We start from the raw sequence: 19,130 nt of genomic DNA on the forward strand, positions 1-19,130 counted from the left end.
GTACAGCTCGGTATCATCAGCAATAGGTTTCCAGAGATACAGCCCCTTCAAACCGGTACAGCAGCTATCCATGGAGAGAACACTGCGCCATGCGGATGTCCTAAGGGCAAATCTCCACTTCAACCGCCATGTGTTCTGCCATTTTCACCTACAAAAAAAAACCGCTCAAAACTACAGGAGTATCTTCTTGATTTCTTCAGGTCCAGCACATTCAACACATGTAAACACCAGCCTCTGCCTCTAATGGATGTCCCACCTATGAAGCTTATGGTGGATCCAAATACAGAACCAGTGGCCTACCACACACCAGTACCTGTTCAAATATACTAGCGAGCTGCTGTAAAAGAAAGCCTTGATCAATATGTACGACTGGGCGTGCAGGAATCCGTCCCCGTCGGAGAACCTGTCACGTGGTGCCATCGGATTATCATATATGCTAAAAAATGGACAGCTCAAACGAACAGCTGACTTCCAGGTTCTCAAAACATATGTCACACGTGAGACACATCACACACCTTCCCCATTCCTCCAAGCGCGATCAGTTCCAAATGGGAAGAAAACGACAGTGTTTGATGCCTAGAACGGCTATCATAGTGTCCCACTATATTAAGAACACCGACATCTCACAACATTCATCACGCCATGGGGAAGAAACCGATACAAAACCGCCCCATAAGGCTACATTACCTCAGGTGATGGTTACACGAGACGCTATGATGAGGTAGTTACAGAAATTACAAACAAAACCAAGTGTATTGATGATGCCTTACTCTGGGCAAATGACCTAGAAGAAAGTTTCTTCCAGGCAGTGCGTTGGCGTTACGTCTGTGGAAGGAACGTTATAACACTAAACCCAGAAAAGTTTGTCTTCGGAGCAGATGAGGTCGAGTTTGCCGTCTTTGAAATCACTCGTGATGAAGTCAGATCCTGTCAGAGATGCCTGCAAGCCATTAAGGAATTTCCGACAACAAAATGCATCACAGACGTGTATTCATGGCTTGGCCTTGTAAATCAGGTGTCATATGTTTCCAGTTTGGCGGAGCGCATGTTACCATTTCGTAATCTCTTGAAGCAAGGTACTGTTTTCCATTGGAATGAACATCTTCAGACAGTACTTGATGCGTTATGCGCACAGATTGTAAAAGAAACAGAAGAAGGGGTTCGCATCTTTGACCCTGACAGACCCACATGTTTCACAAATGACTGGTCTAAATCAGGTATCGGGTTCTGGCTCTTTCAAAAACACTGTAAATGTGATAAGACATAACTTTTTTATTGTCCATCTGGGTGGAAAATCACACTTGTTGGCAGCAGATTCACTCATTCAGCATAATCACGCTATGCACCTATTGAGGGTGAGGCACTAGCAGTTGCAGATTCCCTGGACAAGGCCAGATACTTTGTATTAGGATGCAATGACTTAACCATTGCGGTTGACAGTAAATTATGATAAACAAGATCGACAAGGAAAGGCGGCGTTCAATGAACGCAGCCCCCACTTCTCAAGATATTCAGTGACCAATCTATTGCGAACATTTCAACAATCGCCTGAGAAACATGGATATGTTACTACTGAGTGAGATCATAGAAGGTGGAATGCCACAACACCGCCATGAAGTACCAGAATATCTACGACAGTTTTTCCAGTACCGTGAAGGCTTCTCGACCACTGATGGGTTATTCTGCAAGGACCGTGTAGTTATCCCGCAATCACTCAAGAAAGAAGTTCTAGATGCCTTACATTCAGCTCACCAAGGTGTTACATCCATGATAGCTCGAGCTGAGACATCCGTATTTTGGCCAGGGATCACGCCGGACATTAGCATCCTTGGTGCAAGATGCCAACAATGCAACCACAATGCACTGTCCAACCCGAGTGCTCCACCAATGAGCCATGAGTATCCTTTCCATTGCATCTGTGCTGATTACTTTACTTACAAAGGTAACCATTACCTGGTGGTTGTGGCCCATCGTAGAGCAGTCAGCCGTATGAGGTCAAGGACTGTTAACTTGCCTCAGGCGCATCTTTGTAACATACGGGATACCTGACGAACTTGCATCTGACGGAGGACCAGAATTCACAGCTACAGCTACAAGGCAGTTCCTATGAGACTGGGATGTTCATCATAGATTATCCTCAGTAGCCACCCCAACAGCAACTGCAGAGCAGAGATTGGAGTCAAGGCTGTCAAACGCCTTCTAATGGACCATACTAGCTCTTCTGACAAAATTGACACAGACTCTTTCTAGCGAGCCACGTTATAATACAGAAGTACACCAGACAGAGACACGAAGCTCTCACCAGCCATATGCATATTTGGTCGATCAATAAGAGATTTCATTTCTGCGCAACAGACATATGCAATGTGCAGAAAGACTGTCGGAACATACACCAAGACTACCACCTTATTCTGTTCTCGATCGGATGTAAAACCAAATTGGTTCATTCCCTCGCAAGTGGGATAAGACAGGAGTTGTCATTGAGATGCGCCCGTTTGACCAGTACGTTGTGCGCATTGATGGTGCTAGACGTGTCACTCTGCGGAACAGGAAATTTCTTTTGCAAATATGTTCCAGTTCAGTTGCCGCCAAAGCGACTTACCATAGACACTGACACTACGCTACATGTACATCAACCATCGTTTTCTTGGTTGAAGTCTGTCACTTCCCCAACTGTTACTACGGACACAACTGTGAAGCCTGAATTAACAACACCGATGAATACAGTAACAGCGCTGGAACGGTCACCCGTGCCTGCATACCTGCATGTCACGGAAGCCTCACACAAGACACCTACTTGCACCCAGGTACAAATCCCATGTCATTAGCTCACATACACTGAACCAAGAACTCAATATGCCAGGTCACCACCAGATGTTGCCACAGGACCACCTTGTGCTAAAGCATAGGTTGTTCCATCATCAACGGTTGAGTCTACTTCCACCCCGCCACGACGGTTCAGCCGCATCAGGCATGTCCCAGAATGGCAAAACGACTTTGTTTGCGAATAAATGCACACACCATGAACTCTACAATCAGTGTATAAAGTGAATAAATGAAGACTTTGAACGGTCAATATTCTAAAAGACAATGATAAATCATTGGTTATTAATATTATCATGTGTTTCTTTACTGTCAAGTTAAATATCAGTCTTTTTCATTCAGTTGATTATGTTCATAAACTAAATAGATACTGCCTGCTAAAAGACTTGGGGGAGATATAGGATAATTGTAATAGTTTATCAGTTAATGATAGTTCATCAGTTTATTATAGTTTCTGTTCTATCATCAGATCTTGATCATTGTGTAATACAGTTGAATTAAGATATTTACAAATAGATAGAACGCTAATTTATAAATACTATCTTGTACGCTTTGATTTTAGCCTATGGTGGCCGATTGCGCCCATTAAACCCTCGAGAAATTTTATCGTTTTATCATAAAATGTCGAGAGCATCTTACAAACCCTCGATTATTTTCTGGCGAAATCGTGAAAAATGTCACGGGAACGTGTAAACCTCAACCAACATTTGTTGGAAACAGCAAGGAACATTTTAACTTCAGTGGCCCAATAGCGTCCATGGTTTTAATCTACATTTTTCTCTCGTTTGCCATTAAAAAGTCGAAAAACAGAAAGAAATCCGCGACTTCTTTTGCAAGTGTTGTAGAATTCTACAAAAGGCGAGGTAAAACTTATAAGCTGCGATTTTTTGTTCCTCAACATCGGTATCATAACATATCGCGTCGAGTGATAGCAATTTTCAGCCGCGAGATTTTGCCCATGAACATTTCCCGGTATTAAGAGTCTCAGCTTAATTCTCAAAATAAGGTATGCATCAAAACAAAATATCGCGATTACAATGGCCACAATCGGCTACCTAAAGTAGGCATATGTTTGCGTTGCTAAGTCTACAATGTAGACAGAAAATATCGCGACATTTTATACAATTTCGACACGCGGATTTAAAAGTTCCCCGACATTTTATAAAATGATGGCAACATTTCTTGCTGCTTTAAAATGGACGCTACGGCCACCATAGTAGCCACTTAGAATGATGTTTGTAGCGAAAAGTAAAATCAATCCATAGAGTTAGGTTAATGATATATTTCTAACATGCATGTTGCCTTGTTGCCAATCGACAATAAACGTCTGTATACATTCTTAAACGTGAACGGCATCGTCTTACTACATACTGAATAAATCTTTTATCAAATGGCATCCAAAAATGTACCTGTATCATTCGCAGAGAAATTAAAAGACATGTATTTAAGAAACAAGTATTTGCGTGACAAAATTAATAAAAATTTTACAAAACATTCAATAGATATACACTGTAGTCAGTTTACATGCGTATAACTTTGAACTGAATGTCATCATTAAAAGAATATCAATGCTCTAATGACTACCGTAACAAGATTTATCTAATGTTAAAAATACCTTTTATTCACAAGCACGAGGTGTCAAATTAACAATAGCTACAAATCTTTTGTAAGTTTAAATTAAACTGTATCACAATAATTATAATGATTATTGCAATGCTTAATCAATAAAAATACGCGATTTTATATTTGATACCTGTAATTTGAACGCGTCTTTGATCAAAGAAGTAACCAATGTCATTTGAGGAAATATCAAGTAGTGTGTGTACAGTTGTAGGGATATTTAGTATTTGTCATCCAACGTAAGTTATGAATTTTGCAATAAATCTGTCCACTTTCATTAATAAAACAATAAGATTTTCATAATTATGTCTAAAGCAGTAATAAACATGGGGATATTTTTTTTCGGAAAAAAATGCAGGAAATGTGTTAATAATACACCATTGCTTACACGTTTAGATGGTGGATAGAGAATAGCTGGCGATTTTCCGGGCAGACATAAATACAGTCACGAACAGAAACCTTTTGAATTTATTGATCTTTCTGCAAAGAATCAGCAAGATTATCGTTTGATTTCATTTGTAAAAAAGCCTATTGGTCATATTCTTAAGAGTGCGAACTATTGATGAATCTGACCATTTCAACGGATTATCGCAAAGGAATGTTAATGGACAAGTATTACTCCGGTCCAGCCTTATCAATGACCAGAGTTTTGTATGGCGGCCACTCAGTTTGAATATTTTATTATTAAAGTACATTGAATTTACAAGGTTTGTCTTTTAAATTATCCATGATGCGGTTATGTTATTTGTCTTCGATGTTCTTTAGCTGTTGTTCGCCACTAACATGTTTTACTGGTAATAATGCACAATGCGATATCACAGAGAAATCATGTTCCTTTAGAAAAAGTGCGCGTTGAAATTAAGAAAAGTTATGTAAGTTCACTTTCTTTATCGTGACAGTGGACAAACTACAAGGGTAACATGACTGTTATGTCTTAACACAGGCTAGAAGTTAATATATAAATGTATATTCATATTTGGGTAAGGACAAAGGTGACTGGGTACTGGGGATTTTGACTTTAAAGATATACTATGCTCATCTTTGGGTAACATATTTTTATCTTAGAAATGTATTGAAATCCATGAAATTCTTACTTAATATGTTTAATTTGAATAAAATAATGAATAAACTATGTATGGGAAGCTGCATTCCCTATTACGGGTCAAGTTAAGTTGGTCTCTTCTTAAAACAACTGCCAGTTTTTTTAATGACACTATATATTCATATTGTGACCACCTATAGTGTGTAGAGTTTAAAACATAACATATCTACTTTAAATGAAGTCAAAACATATTTATTTTTTCCTAAATGTTTCTTTGTGGTTGGAGCACTGCCCATATAAACACTGAGTAGGAATACTCGCTATTCGCTATACACTTTCAAGTGCCTGAGAGGGTAGAAAAATAATCGTGTTCATAGAAATGAATGATAAAATCCATCTTTTGACGGTTAGCATTACATCTTTACATCTTTACAGCAATTTTTTTCATGTGTTCAACCAATCAGCAATACTCACAATACATCTGACTGGCTTTCAAGGTATCGGGTTTAAGGAAAGATAATTTATATGTTAAAATATCTTAGGTTGCGAATGGAGTAATTAAATTAATGAAATGATGAACAATACAAACTTAACTTCATTCTAGTTATCAAAAGTCTTATATCTGTTTATCATTTGATAAAGCAGTCACAGTGCATCGAACCTGACAATTATGTGGTAATATTAATGCCCGGACTTAATCTTGATCTCGATCAGGAAAAGATTTATCCCCTTTAAAGTCTCGTCTTTATACTTTAAGTATAATTCAGATCAGGGTCTTTATATTTGAAGGATCATGCTTAGATTTATAAAGCCTTTTTAAATTCATTTTTATTAAAGGTTGACAGTTTAACATTGCCGACGGAAAATAGTACTGGAAGAAGCATTATACTTCAAATAAAACAATGTTCAAAATAAAGCAATCCAGCAATGTAAGTTATCAATTAATATATTCAATGATTATTGCATTACCTGCATTATTTATTTTACTAGTCCATTAAGAAATCTTTCTATATAAAAGGGTTTATACTAAATTGAAGGTTTATTCAATGGTTTCGTATATAAACATCTGCAAATACATGTTACGTCGTGATTTTCACGTGTTAGTGCGATGTCTTTTGACAGTTATGTTTTTATAATGAAACTGTCTGGGTTATCATTGCTGTATTTTTTCTCCATTTAGTGCTACAAATAAGCCTATTTTTAGCCTGTTCAGATGGGTAACTGGCCTATGTCAGCCAGCATCATGTTTCATATACCAAATATTTGCCTGGCTCTGTACTTTCTGAAATGGATAATTATGTATTTGACCCAACCCCGATGCGAAGCTGAGATACTTAAAAAAGCTTCAAAGATGGCCACCAAATTCCTAAATATTCTAGAATATTAACGTTGGCATATTTCTGCTTTCGGTTTGGTAAATCAGTTGAAATTTACATTAATTTTTTTTTATTTTCAGCTACCAAATGCTATGAATTTTTAACATTATTGCATTTTTTCTACTTTTCATCGTCGTATTTAAATGAAAAAAAGAGAGAAACAATCGCTTTAGGTGTCCTTGCTTAAAATGTCTTGCTTTATAGGCTTCTTTATTATCAAACCGAATAAAATTCATGATTTCGTAAAGGAAAGTTATCTTGAAAATATTTGTCTGCAAATTTGTTTTTTCATCAGCCATAAACATGCATTCGTAAACTCCAGACATTATTTTTGGATTAAATTTGTAGTCCATGTTTAACTTATGACTGTAGCATGGTTTTTTTAAAGAATAATATCCCTTTATACTTATAAACTTAAAGAATTTTCGGATAAAATCAAACCCTAAAAACCATTGAGGGACTCATGTGAAACTTAACACATCTTTGGAGATCATTATTGTAGGTCACTTCACTGTAACAAGATTATTTTTCAATGAAAGATAACACTTTGTGAAGTAAGGAAGTAAGAGAAGTCCTTTATTATGCAAGTTTTTGATTTTAAATATTCAAGCGTGCTGTCCAACTTGAAGCTCTTGTTTTAAGGCAATGCCTTAAATGCTTTGGCGTCTTATCACAGATTTGCAAAGAATATTACATCTGGGCATATCAATGATATTAACATTAAAGCTGAAATGTTACTTTGGAAAACATTGAAACGGGCAGGGAATGCAGTTTACAGTAAGGGAATCGCTTGCAAGATCTGACCTGAATTATGAATGAAAATGGTATGGTGAGTGAAATAAAAATATAAGATTTTTATGATTTTGAGTAAATTCTTAAATCATTTTGCAACTTCTTTGTTTTGAATCACAGGTAATTTTTCTGCTGTCTCTAGCTAAGTTATCAAACGTTTTATTAAAGAGATTTACTCATTTCTTCGTTTTGAATTTTTCATTCATTGTTCTGTAAATGTCCTCAAAATGAATACACTAGGCAGTCACAGGAAAGAAACTTTGCTCCTTATAAGTTTCCAGTGAACTCTGGAAATGTTAAAGAACATAACTATGAATGACTTAGACTTGTTTCAATGATACAATATCCAAAATATCCGTTACTTGAACTTCCAGGATTTGTTCAAATCACATGATTTGTTTCAAAACCTCTCTTTGATTTTACCTGCGTCTAAATTTTGTTCAACATATATAGAATATATTTACGCTTCGAACCTAAAATATATAGAATTTATACATAAATTCAAGCTGGGACTTTAAAAAAGACATTTTAGCGTGATTTGAGAACATAAGATAAAATATATATTTTTGACGTATCCCTCTGAAAGAGGCTTTGACCTTATTGTGCAAGGCATACAGCCATATGCTTGGTGTTCAACCTTTTTACAGTTTCATCTAACGTACCTTATGAACAAGTTCCCTTTTGGACTGAATTGTTCAAATTTTGTCATCTCGTCTTCTGTCTTGCTTCATCGGCCCTTGTAGAGGATTTTCCTGTTGCTTTGCTTTCCTTTAAGGTATCGAGCAAATTTGTTATGGTCATTGGGCTGTATCTTTTTGTATATATTTACATGATCATCAATGCGTTTTATATTTTCGTTTTATGTTACCATAACAATAATTAAAATTTTTAAACTAGACAGCGTTTCATTTCATTTACACTTCTCACCCAACAGGAACATATTGGGAATAAGAGTGAGGTTTGGCGCCTAAAACTTTTAAAAACTCCCCCATAGTGTTATTACTACTGACTATTCCATGTTTCACATGTATGTAAATTGTAATGTTACATTATTATTATGTTTACACGTTCTATGATGTCCTATCTTACTAAATTACTGTAAGCTGTGTTACTAAGTATTTCCTTTTCATTGTGCCTTATGTCCCATTTTTTGCCCTCTACCCCCCTTTCCTTACACCCAAACCTTGTTACTTTAATTCACGTATCGACCGTTTAAATTCTTGTCATATCCCTTTTCTGCATAACTTCATCCTTTTGCCGCCCTTGTGTCCTCTCCCATTTCTGGATTGGTGCCTTCTGAGTACGGCTGTCCTGAGTACATTGCTGGTGTGGCTGGGTTGTGTCGAAGGTTGCGTTCTGTGCATGTCGCCTTGCATTGTTGATCTTCGTTCTTATTTTTCTTGGAAGGAATTATGAAGAGTTTATAATTAAAACACAATGATAGTTATTCTCGGTGATAAGTTGTGTGAATGGTTACTTGAACGTTCCAGTACCGACCATGAACTGGTTCAATTTAACCGAGCCGGTGGACTTAATAACGCATGTTTCATTGTCCTAAACTTCCCGTTAGTTCAACACAAAATTAGCTCATAGAGCTCAATTAAAAACAAATCACTCCTATTATTTTTTCAAATGTTGTCAATATCTGGATAAAGTGTGATCCCTTGAAATCATTTATAAACAACATACTTACATAAAATTTGCAAACTGCGCAGAACATTTTGAAGGCTCATTTTGACAAAGGATTTTCATGGACTGTAGTGGAACCTGCAAGCTACTGCCAATGCCAACCACCTACCACCGACTTAATTATATTATGACAAACATATTGTGGTAATTTTATGAATGAAGTGAAGAAACCTCTACAGATATATTCATACAACGTGATCATGGAGCATTCAATGTGAAATGATCGTGCCAATGGGAAAAAGGGTAAAAAGACAATTTTAAGAAGGGTAGGCTTAGCGTAAGGGCTTCAGCGTAGACTACCCGTTTTTTGTTTTTTTTGATCGCAGACCAAGAAATACAATGCTGACACTCAATCCCTGGCACAGCGCTTCACGACAAACCTAACAAATGGTAGTCTCAAAACAGCTTAAAACAAGCGAAGTAAAAGAAAGCAATATTTTTATTTTGTTACAAGTATCTAACAAATTACAATGCATTCAAAGTTTAAAAGTAGCATTGGCATATAGAATTGTCAATAATTGCAAAATTACAAATTACGCGGATGGATATCATTTTAATCAATGAAAATTGCTCGGGTATTTCTGTAAATCTTCGGATTATTATGATCGGAATTAAACGCCCCTTAATGAACATTTGGAATTTAGACTTTCTGAAAAATAAAGTAAGGATGTTATGTTGACTCTAGGACAGGGACAATTTTAGGGCATTTTACGATCGATAATCAATATCTACAAACGATTATATAATCCACGTAAACAAAATGCTATTTTTAGCGATATCGATTACCGAAGATTTCGGAGCGTATTACACAAATAAATCTGACTGTCGAGTAGTGGAATATATACATGTCGGACTGTTTTGGCGAGAAGATTTTCGGTAAATTATTTATATCAGTGTTAAACAACAGGTTTATCGTAAACAAAATACCTCGAAATTAATAAGGATTACAAATCCTCAATGGAAATTCTAAATTTAGAATAATTTGATTTTATTCAGGCTTTTTTACGCATAACTTCCCATTGTGCAGGGGTAACGCGCTCGTGTTCGGTATAAGAGGTCTAGGACTCAAATCCCAGTCGAGGCAACTATTTTTCTTATTTACTTTTATTTTTATTTGTAAGTGTCTTTTTTAGGAAAAGTTAGGTGTGTCTGTCATAAAGAAAATGAACATAAATGATTTTTGATGCAAGTCTAGTCATGCAAAGTTCCGTATTTATCAAACTCAAACTGTTATAGTAAAAATCTAAACGCAGTCGCTGCATCTCGGTGTCCTGCAAGTTAAACTATAGTATATAAAAATAAACTTCTACAGACGAGAACATACAGATCTTTCGTACGATTTAGATTGCAAAGATCAGAAAATACCACAGAGCTTGCAGCCCTTTTGATTATACTGTGACAGGACGTGTGTACACGTTGAAGACAACGCCACCAATAAACATGGCAGGAATTTGGCACGTATTCATTTCTGAAGAACTCAATTGAGTAAAGTGAAACATATGCTGATACGACATATATAACACTCATTTCGAAAATAAACTACCTTAAGAAGGGTAGGCTTAGCGTAAGGGCTTCAGCGTAGACTACCCGTTTTTTGTTTTTTTTTGATCGCAGATCAAGAAATACAATGCTGACACTCAATCCCTGGCACAGCGCTTCACGACAAACCTAACAAATGGTAGTCTCAAAACAGCTTAAAACTAGCGAAGTAAAAGAAAGCAATATTTTTATTTTGTTACAAGTATCTAACAAATTACAATGCATTCAAAGTTTAAAAGTAGCATTGGCATATAGAATTGTCAATAATTGCAAAATTACAAATTACGCGGATGGATATCATTTTAATCAATGAAAATTGCTCGGGTATTTCTGTAAATCTTCGGATTATTATGATCGGAATTAAACGCCCCTTAATGAACATTTGGAATTTAGACTTTCTGAAAAATAAAGTCAGGATGTTATGTTGATTCTAGGACAGGGACAAATTTAGGGCATTTTACGATCGATAATCAATATCTACAAACGATTATATAATCCACGTAAACAAAATGCTATTTTTAGCGATATCGATTACCGAAGATTTCGGAGCGTATTACACAAATAAATCTGACTGTCGAGTAGTGGAATATATACATGTCGGACTGTTTTGGCGAGAAGATTTTCGGTACATTATTTATATCAGTGTTAAACAACAGGTTTATCGTAAACAAAATACCTCGAAATTAATAAGGATTACAAATCCTCAATGGAAATTCTAAATTTAGAATAATTTGATTTTATTCAGGCTTTTTTTTACGCATAACTTCCCATTGTGCAGGGGTAACGCGCTCGTGTACGGTATAAGAGGTCTAGGACTCAAATCCCAGTCGAGGCAACCATTTTTCTTATTTACTTTTATTTTTATTTGTAAGTGTCTTTTTTTAGGAAAAGTTAAGTGTGTCTGTCATAAAGAAAATGAACATAAATGATTTTTGATGCAAAGTTCCGTATTTATCAAACTCAAACTGTTATAGTAAACATCTAAACGCAGTCGCTGCATCTCGGTGTCCTGCAAGTTAAACTTTAGTATATAGAAATAAACTTATAAAGAAGAGAACATACAGATTTTTCGTACGATTTAGATTGCAAAGATCAGAAAATACCACAGAGCTTGCAGCCCTTTTGATAATACTGTGACAGGACGTGTGTACACGTTGAAGACAACGCCACCAATAAACATGGCAGGAATTTGGCACGTATTCATTTCTGAAGAACTCAATTGAGTAAAGTGAAACATATGCTGATACGACATATATAACACTCATTTCGAACATAAACTACCTTATAATTTCCTTTTCAGTAAAAATATTCACCATTTCGCCGCCATCTGGCCAAATATTTTGATAATGTGACTTCATGAGTACGAGGATGTTTCTAAATTCAAAATGTTACCATTTCATGTTTAAATGATGAGTTCTGCTTTAAAAGTTTGTGCTAGGGGCCGTGGACGGTAGTTTGCATTTGACAGTAATGTCCATGAACAGGCTCAACCGAACCGAGCCTCCAACATTTCCAAAATTAAAAAAGGTGATTTGCTGACTTGTTTTCTACTATCTTATACTGTAAAATAAAAAAAGTATATAAACGTATGAAATCTGGTGTATTGAAATCATGTGCCAACAAAGATGTTCTAAATATAGTACATGCCAGTACTCTAAGTGGTTCCGATCGCGAATTACGTCATACGATGTATCGCGTAAGTGTCATGGTCGACATCAACCGGTTTAATTGATGTTTCGCAGTATGATAGGCAATTTTATTGACAGTATTAATATTTCAATAATCAAGATAGTCTAGAACGATGTCGAAATGATATTTTTATCGGATAATGCTCGAAAAATAATTAGGAAATGTAAGGTGATTCCGCTTTGTCAGCCATGTTTGTTTTAACAAAGTCTGTCCAAAGTGAATTAGGCAAAAATTCATTTAATAACAAAGCTCACAATGTAAAATGATGAGCCATTTGCATGTACACGTCCAGTTCTATGTTTTAAGGACTTTTTAAACAAAAATAAAAATGATAACAATAAGAAAATTTACCTTGAATGTGCTAAATTTCTGAAGACCAAGTACAATCTGTTGTAAATTTTATGCACATTTTATGAGGGCAAAATTCAGTTTAAAGTCAGTTCTAGTGCAGACAAATGCTATTTTTTTTGCAGAAAACACAAACAACTTGCAAAAACTTAAATCTTAGGAAAGTAGTTTATCTGACCTTGAAAAAACATGGCCTCTAATCCATGTGAAAAAAGTAGTACCATGGAAATAAACATTATTTACCTATTTCTTGTGTATATGACAAACAGACACACTTCGCTGTTACACTATAAAGGTTTAGATTTTAAAGTCTGATTGCGTTTTCAATTTAATTGTAGTTCATAAGGCTATAAATGGTGATTGTCTTCTTGCACTTATTCTTTACAGAAAATAATGGAGGCCATGTGCTTAGAAGGACATGAAATACTGATTTATTTGGAATTAAGTTTTGAAACATTTTTGTATTTTCTGCAAAAAATTGTTTGTTGGCACTAAAGCAGACTTTAAAATGGATTTTGCCATTCATGAAATGTGTATAAAACTTTGCAACATAATGTTCTTGGTCTTCAGAAATGTAGCACTTTCAAGGTAAATATTCTTATTGATATCATTTTTATTTTGGTTGATAATTGTCCTTAAAACATAAACCTGGAAGTGTACTTTCAAATGGTTCATCATTTTACATCGTGAGCTTTGTTATTATATGAATTTGGGCCTACTTTGACTTTGGACAGACTTAGTGAAAACAAACATGGCTGACAATGTGGAATCACCTTAAACAGTATGAATTCTGGAGCCTCACTACTAGAAATAAGATCAAATAGAAGAAATCGTAAATACCGCAAACACAACAATCATGTCAAGCTGAATGATGTTCATTCATAAGTTGTTTTTTTTTCGACTACTATGCAACTATGTTTTATGCAACTGTAGGTCATCGGAGAAATTATACATGCAGATTCAAATAAATGTTTTGTCGATTAACTTAACTTTATCAAAGAAATTACATTTGAATTGACGTAGAAATGGTGTCTTACCTATTGATAGATAGAAAATAATTTTTGCATACTGCTCAAATCCGTAGGTGACCTTACCTGTTTAATTGGTAAAACATATTTAATAGAATATTAAATCTAACATAATACCTCTAATGGTATCACTCTTTCGAGATCAAATTATGTCACGTAAATACTGTCATTTCATATAATCAGTCGACTTTATACGCATATTCTACGAAATAGTGGGTAAGGTACGATTAGACCAGAAATTCATTAAACAACCAGAAACAAGTTATCTATTCATTAACTGTTATATGGACTGCATCCAAGAAAATATGATTTGACAGAAACACAATACAAAGAAAAGTAATTGGTAAAGCTAATAAGTACTATTTGCAACCTTAAATGTTTAATCATTTTTACTGTAGCGCATCTCACTATATTTGTCTTACTGCTTAATTAAAAATATAGATTTTTTTCAGATATGATATCAATACATCAATGCATTTCTCTCATGAATACAAACAATTGCGGTAAACAAAATAAGTAATTAATATTTCCCTTTTGTATAAAACGCTATAAATGAAATCTCGCATGGAAAATTTTATTTGAAATACACAAAAAATATAAAAATAAAGATATAAAGAAATATAAGCCAACATTTAGTTTTTGATTATTTAAATATTTTGCGGCATCTTTGACGCCATCAAAAATTTTGCATCGGACTTGAGCCAAATCAATACAGACGAACAATTTGGTATGTAAACCTTGCTGTTGGCTGATCACTTTGATGTCATTTTACCCTATTTCAACACTAATTAGTGTACAACTAACGTTTCTGGTGCATTATGGGCCTTTAAAGGTAATTCGATTGTAATTATGATCATAATTTAAGTCGTTTCAAATAAACAGTAACGTATGCCCGTCTTGCTGAAAAAAAAATGAAATCAAACCCTTCAACTTCAGAACAATAATTATCATGATAATTATTATTACAAATACTGGTGACCAACAATGATATATTTCAGATTCAAAATGAGATAAAAGTCATCATGATCGGTAAATCCGGTAATGGTAAAAGTTCAACAGGCAATACCCTGCTCGGTTACAAAGACTTCACTGTCGCGAGGAGTCTAAATGCCGTCACAGAACAATGTCACATGGAAACGCGGTTTTTAAGGAATGGGCAAAGAATTAAAGTCGTGGATACTCCAGGACTTTTTGACGCAGGTAACACTTTGGGAGGAAGAGCTCTTGAAATCCTGAAAGCAGTCGAAAAATGTCCAAATCCAAATGCATTCTTATTAGTATTAAATCCAAGTCGGTTTACAGAGGAAGAACTCTGTACAGTTGAAGTTATACGCATCATATTTGGAAAAGAGATTTTTGAGCATATGTGTATAGTCTTTACACATGGAAGCGAGTTTCAAGATCGCGAAGAGTTCAGAAAATTTTGGGAAGAAAGTGAATATGTAAGAGATTTGGTCAAAAGATGCAATGGCCGCGTTTTCAAAATAGAGAATAAGAATCAGAATCGATATGAGGATGAAGACTTTCTAAATCTCATCGATACAATTCAATCTTGCCCCGAGTACAAGTACAGATACCTTGGTGAACACCAGGCAGCACTTAAAGAACATCAGGATAAGTACACATCAGAGAATAAGGACATTAAAAGTCAAATTGAAGACTTGGATGTCAGGCTAAGTAGACGAATAGATCCAAAAATTTGGAAGGAAAGACTTATTACTGGAGTAGCCATAGTAGGATCAGTAGCAGCAACTGGAGTTGCTGTCTTTGTGGCACCAAAAGCTGTTGCAAAAACAGCTCTTGGGCTAGGGTGTGGGTTTGTTGGTTATAGCATGAATAAATTGTCAAAGTAGAACAAGAAAAGTTGTAATTTCAAGTTAAAGTTATTACAATAAATAAGTTTGTGATAGTTGAATAAATTGATAAACATTAGTTTTGTTTCTTTGTGGAAGTCTTGAGTCTTCTTCCTAAAAGTAATCAGAAAGTGTGTCATCTAACTAAAGGAAACATGACTATCATCCCAGTAAAGTTCTCACAAAAAATCCCACTGAATAAAGAAAACTTTTTAGCAACAAGAAGACCGCTGATCTCCATGTCCTTCCATTTATTTTGTTTTATATTAAGTGAAGTTTTAACATCATCACATTTTATCTATATGGTATTTGCAAATAGGCTTAAGATGCTTGCTTCTTCAATAATTGTATTTAACATTAAATCTTTGAAATAAAAAATAACGTAGAAACTTAAGAGGCATATTGGTCGAGCTAAAGGATAATATTAAAACAACCCGTGTTCTTCGGAAACTAAATTCATACATCAGCCTGGTTTAATAACTTTTCCTGTTATATTTTTAGAGAAAAATCAGCATTTAGTGTTTAAAAAGGAGATGTTTAAGTAGCATATATTTTTCAAATTTTCCTTATAAAATGGTAAATGGCTTTATCCAACATTGAACAAGTCCATTTTGGTGTTTTATTTTGGTAGCGTTACTTTATTACACTGTAATATAACCAGTCCGTTTTTTCCTTATTATTATCGTTTTAAGTGTCGAACTTTATTATCAGGTTATAAAATAGATGCATTTTCACTAAAGATGTTTTACCGGTGTGTGTTTTTTGGAGCTGATTTTTTATCGAATTGATCATAAACCGATTTAACTATGGTGGCTTATTGATGGCACTTAGTAGTTTTGCATTTTCGTCTTGAAAATGCATATGACAATATAAAGTTGATGCAATCAAAGAAGAAAAACTACACTAAGCTAAAATTAGATTTAAAGTAGCAGTATCCACGTCACACAACATAACTCACCTACTATTAATTATTCTTTTTTTTTACCATTGTATTATATATCATTCACTTCTGACTTTTTTGACAATTTGTTTTTGAAAACAAATACAAAATTTTGTTTATATGTTTAAATTTATGGTTTGGTAAGTTGTTTATTTGTTATTTGTTTAACCATACCGTAATGTACAATGTAGGCTGAGTATAGCTAGCATCATGTTTTTCCATCTGAATTGATGATAAAGATTCTAACTTTCATTCAAGTTTTGTATGTGTGCAAACAGCTGTCTGATAATTCATGTCAATGTATCGGCCTGTTTTGTCATAATTCGATAATGGAATTTATATAACTATTTTTCATTATCTCATTTTAATAATTGGCATCATATACTTTTTTCTGTCTTTTTAGCACTTCCCGTCATGCTTTGGTAATGGGCTTTGCCAAATGCACTCCCCCAATGCTCAGTGTGTAATATCATTTATGCGGTCACCAGCGGTCAGTGAGGAATGATTGCTCGTGAAAAAGATAAAATATAAAGGTGCCATACTGAGTAATTGGATGTCATGTTCTTAATGTAAATTACAAAAGATACACTCGTGTTTCCACAATCGTATCATTATTTTTAAGTTTAATTTCACTTACAACATTTGAAATAATTATTATGTTATATTGCACCATATTGTTATAATTACCTTACTTTGCATTATATTGATTTAAAGAAGCATTTCGTTTAAAAAGACCTTTCATTAACTTTCATTTTTACCAGAAGTAAAGGCTCTAAATGATTGTATTCTTTTATTTTAGAGTAGATTGAACTTATTAATAGACAATGATATTATACTCAGTTAGCCTGGCCAAAATACAAATTGTTCAACTTTTACTTTGTCTTTCCTAGAAACTTAGAATCTTAAAAGTAGTTGAAATATAAAATTTGTTTAGTTTAATATTAGTTTCTAATGTACATATTGTTAAACTCTACTATTTTTATAGTCAATGTTAATAATTTTCCATGTTTAGAATAGTTTATGTAAAGAAATGATAAGCCTAAAGCATTTGTAAAGTAAACTCTGGTTGGCTGTTTGCAGACGAATCCGATAAGTTTTTACAAACAGTGTCACCTGTATGTAGATGTTAGCTCCCTTTGGGACTCGGAAGTTCATTTAACCAGGCATCTCTTGGAGTTTTGATATTCTGCTGCTAATTTTTGGTAAAGTAACATCTGTTAAAGCTCTCTAAGGTTAATAAATTATTTTTATGGCACTTTGGCATTAAAGTAAACCTTAGAAATAATCTAAATTTTATAAATTTGTAAGTAATTTTAGTAATATCTTTTTACAAAAGTAATTAAGATTAATGAATATCTTTTCTTTGTTCAAAATGGTAGCCATCTTGAATGAAAAAAAACTATTTCTTTGTTGATATAGACTAAAAAAGAGCTTGCTACTATTTAGATTTATTAGTTTAATAGCACATAATCATTAAGGTTATTTTTCATATTTTTCGTAATTACATTTATCTTTCATCTGGTTTAAATCTTTAGTTCACTTGTTTATTTTGATTATCATAGTTTTGGTTTTATAAGAACAGTTTATATTATGGTACATATTGTCAACTTGTTTGGTTTTAAGTAACTTTTAGTTAAGTGTAAATAAAAACCTACGTCATTAAAAGTTTGGTTGATTTAAACTTATTCAATATTTGTGGTTTATTTCTTTTACTCCCCTTTGCGTTCAAAGGGTGGTGTCATCCTGACAATCAGATTTTCCCTTCATCTTAAAAATCATTTCAACAACTATTCCTGAGCAAACTAAAAACAGACAAAAGTAACTAACTTCATTCTATTTATAGAAACAAGCTTATTATCATCAATACAAAGCGTATAATTTTGAGCGGTATTGCGCCCACGCTTTAAACTCCTTATTTAGCAAAAACTTACGAACTGAAATGATCAGTATAAAAAATTAGGTCTGATAAGAAACTTTTATTATCCTTTTAAAATAATTTCACAAGTGTTTGTAAATTTAAGATAAAAGTGCAATAAGATCCGGGTTTATTTTGGTAAAGACGCTTAAATATTTCCGGTGCAATTTTTCATAATTAGTCAGGAACAGGACAGATATAATCGTATGAAAACGTGAAACTTGTTTTGTCTCACGAATCGTACTTTGTTCATGATTTGATTTTAACAAAGAAACAAACAGTCCTATATCATTTATTAATTTCTGATTAACAGAAGAATTTATTGTCTCTGTCATAAAATTTCTGACACTGTTATTTATCACTCTCAAGACATTACTGACAGCGTTTTCTTTTTATCTCTGTCATCAGTTGGAAAATTCTTACTTTCCTAACATGTATAACAGAAAAGACTCAAAAATCAATTCCAACAAACTGGC

At 34.2% G+C, this 19,130-nt stretch overlaps 2 protein-coding genes across 2 annotated transcripts; both read left to right on the forward strand.

The window, feature by feature from the left end:
* Positions 1-361: 361 nt before the first annotated feature.
* LOC132743816 (uncharacterized) lies at positions 362-1,267 on the forward strand. Its single transcript, XM_060732387.1, has 2 exons — positions 362-497; positions 693-1,267. Exons 1-2 carry the CDS (start codon positions 362-364, stop codon positions 1,265-1,267), a joined length of 711 nt encoding a protein of 236 aa, XP_060588370.1.
* A 3,330-nt stretch (positions 1,268-4,597) lies between these two features.
* Positions 4,598-18,391, forward strand: LOC132743856 (GTPase IMAP family member 9-like). Its single transcript, XM_060732433.1, has 3 exons — positions 4,598-4,682; positions 6,323-6,414; positions 14,945-18,391. The coding sequence occupies exons 2-3, from the start codon at positions 6,388-6,390 to the stop codon at positions 15,797-15,799; spliced, it is 882 nt and encodes a 293-aa protein (XP_060588416.1). The 5' UTR covers positions 4,598-4,682; positions 6,323-6,387; the 3' UTR covers positions 15,800-18,391.
* The last annotated feature ends 739 nt before the right edge of the window (positions 18,392-19,130 follow it).

Source organism: Ruditapes philippinarum, unplaced genomic scaffold, assembly GCF_026571515.1.
Source record: "Ruditapes philippinarum isolate M1 unplaced genomic scaffold, ASM2657151v2 ctg1964_1_1_1_1, whole genome shotgun sequence".
In the NCBI taxonomy this organism is placed as follows: Eukaryota; Metazoa; Mollusca; class Bivalvia; order Venerida; family Veneridae; genus Ruditapes; species Ruditapes philippinarum.

Excerpts from the sequence above, each read along its gene's own strand:
- LOC132743816 (XM_060732387.1), top strand. The coding sequence starts at position 362 with ATGTACGACTGGGCGTGCAGGAATCCGTCCCCGTCGGAGAACCTGTCA. Across the intron at positions 498-692 it reads TCTCAAAACATATGTCACAC|GTGATGGTTACACGAGACGC; the intron begins GTGAGACACATC and ends ACATTACCTCAG.
- LOC132743856 (XM_060732433.1), top strand. The coding sequence starts at position 6,388 with ATGTTCAAAATAAAGCAATCCAGCAAT. Across the intron at positions 6,415-14,944 it reads AAATAAAGCAATCCAGCAAT|ATTCAAAATGAGATAAAAGT; the intron begins GTAAGTTATCAA and ends GATATATTTCAG.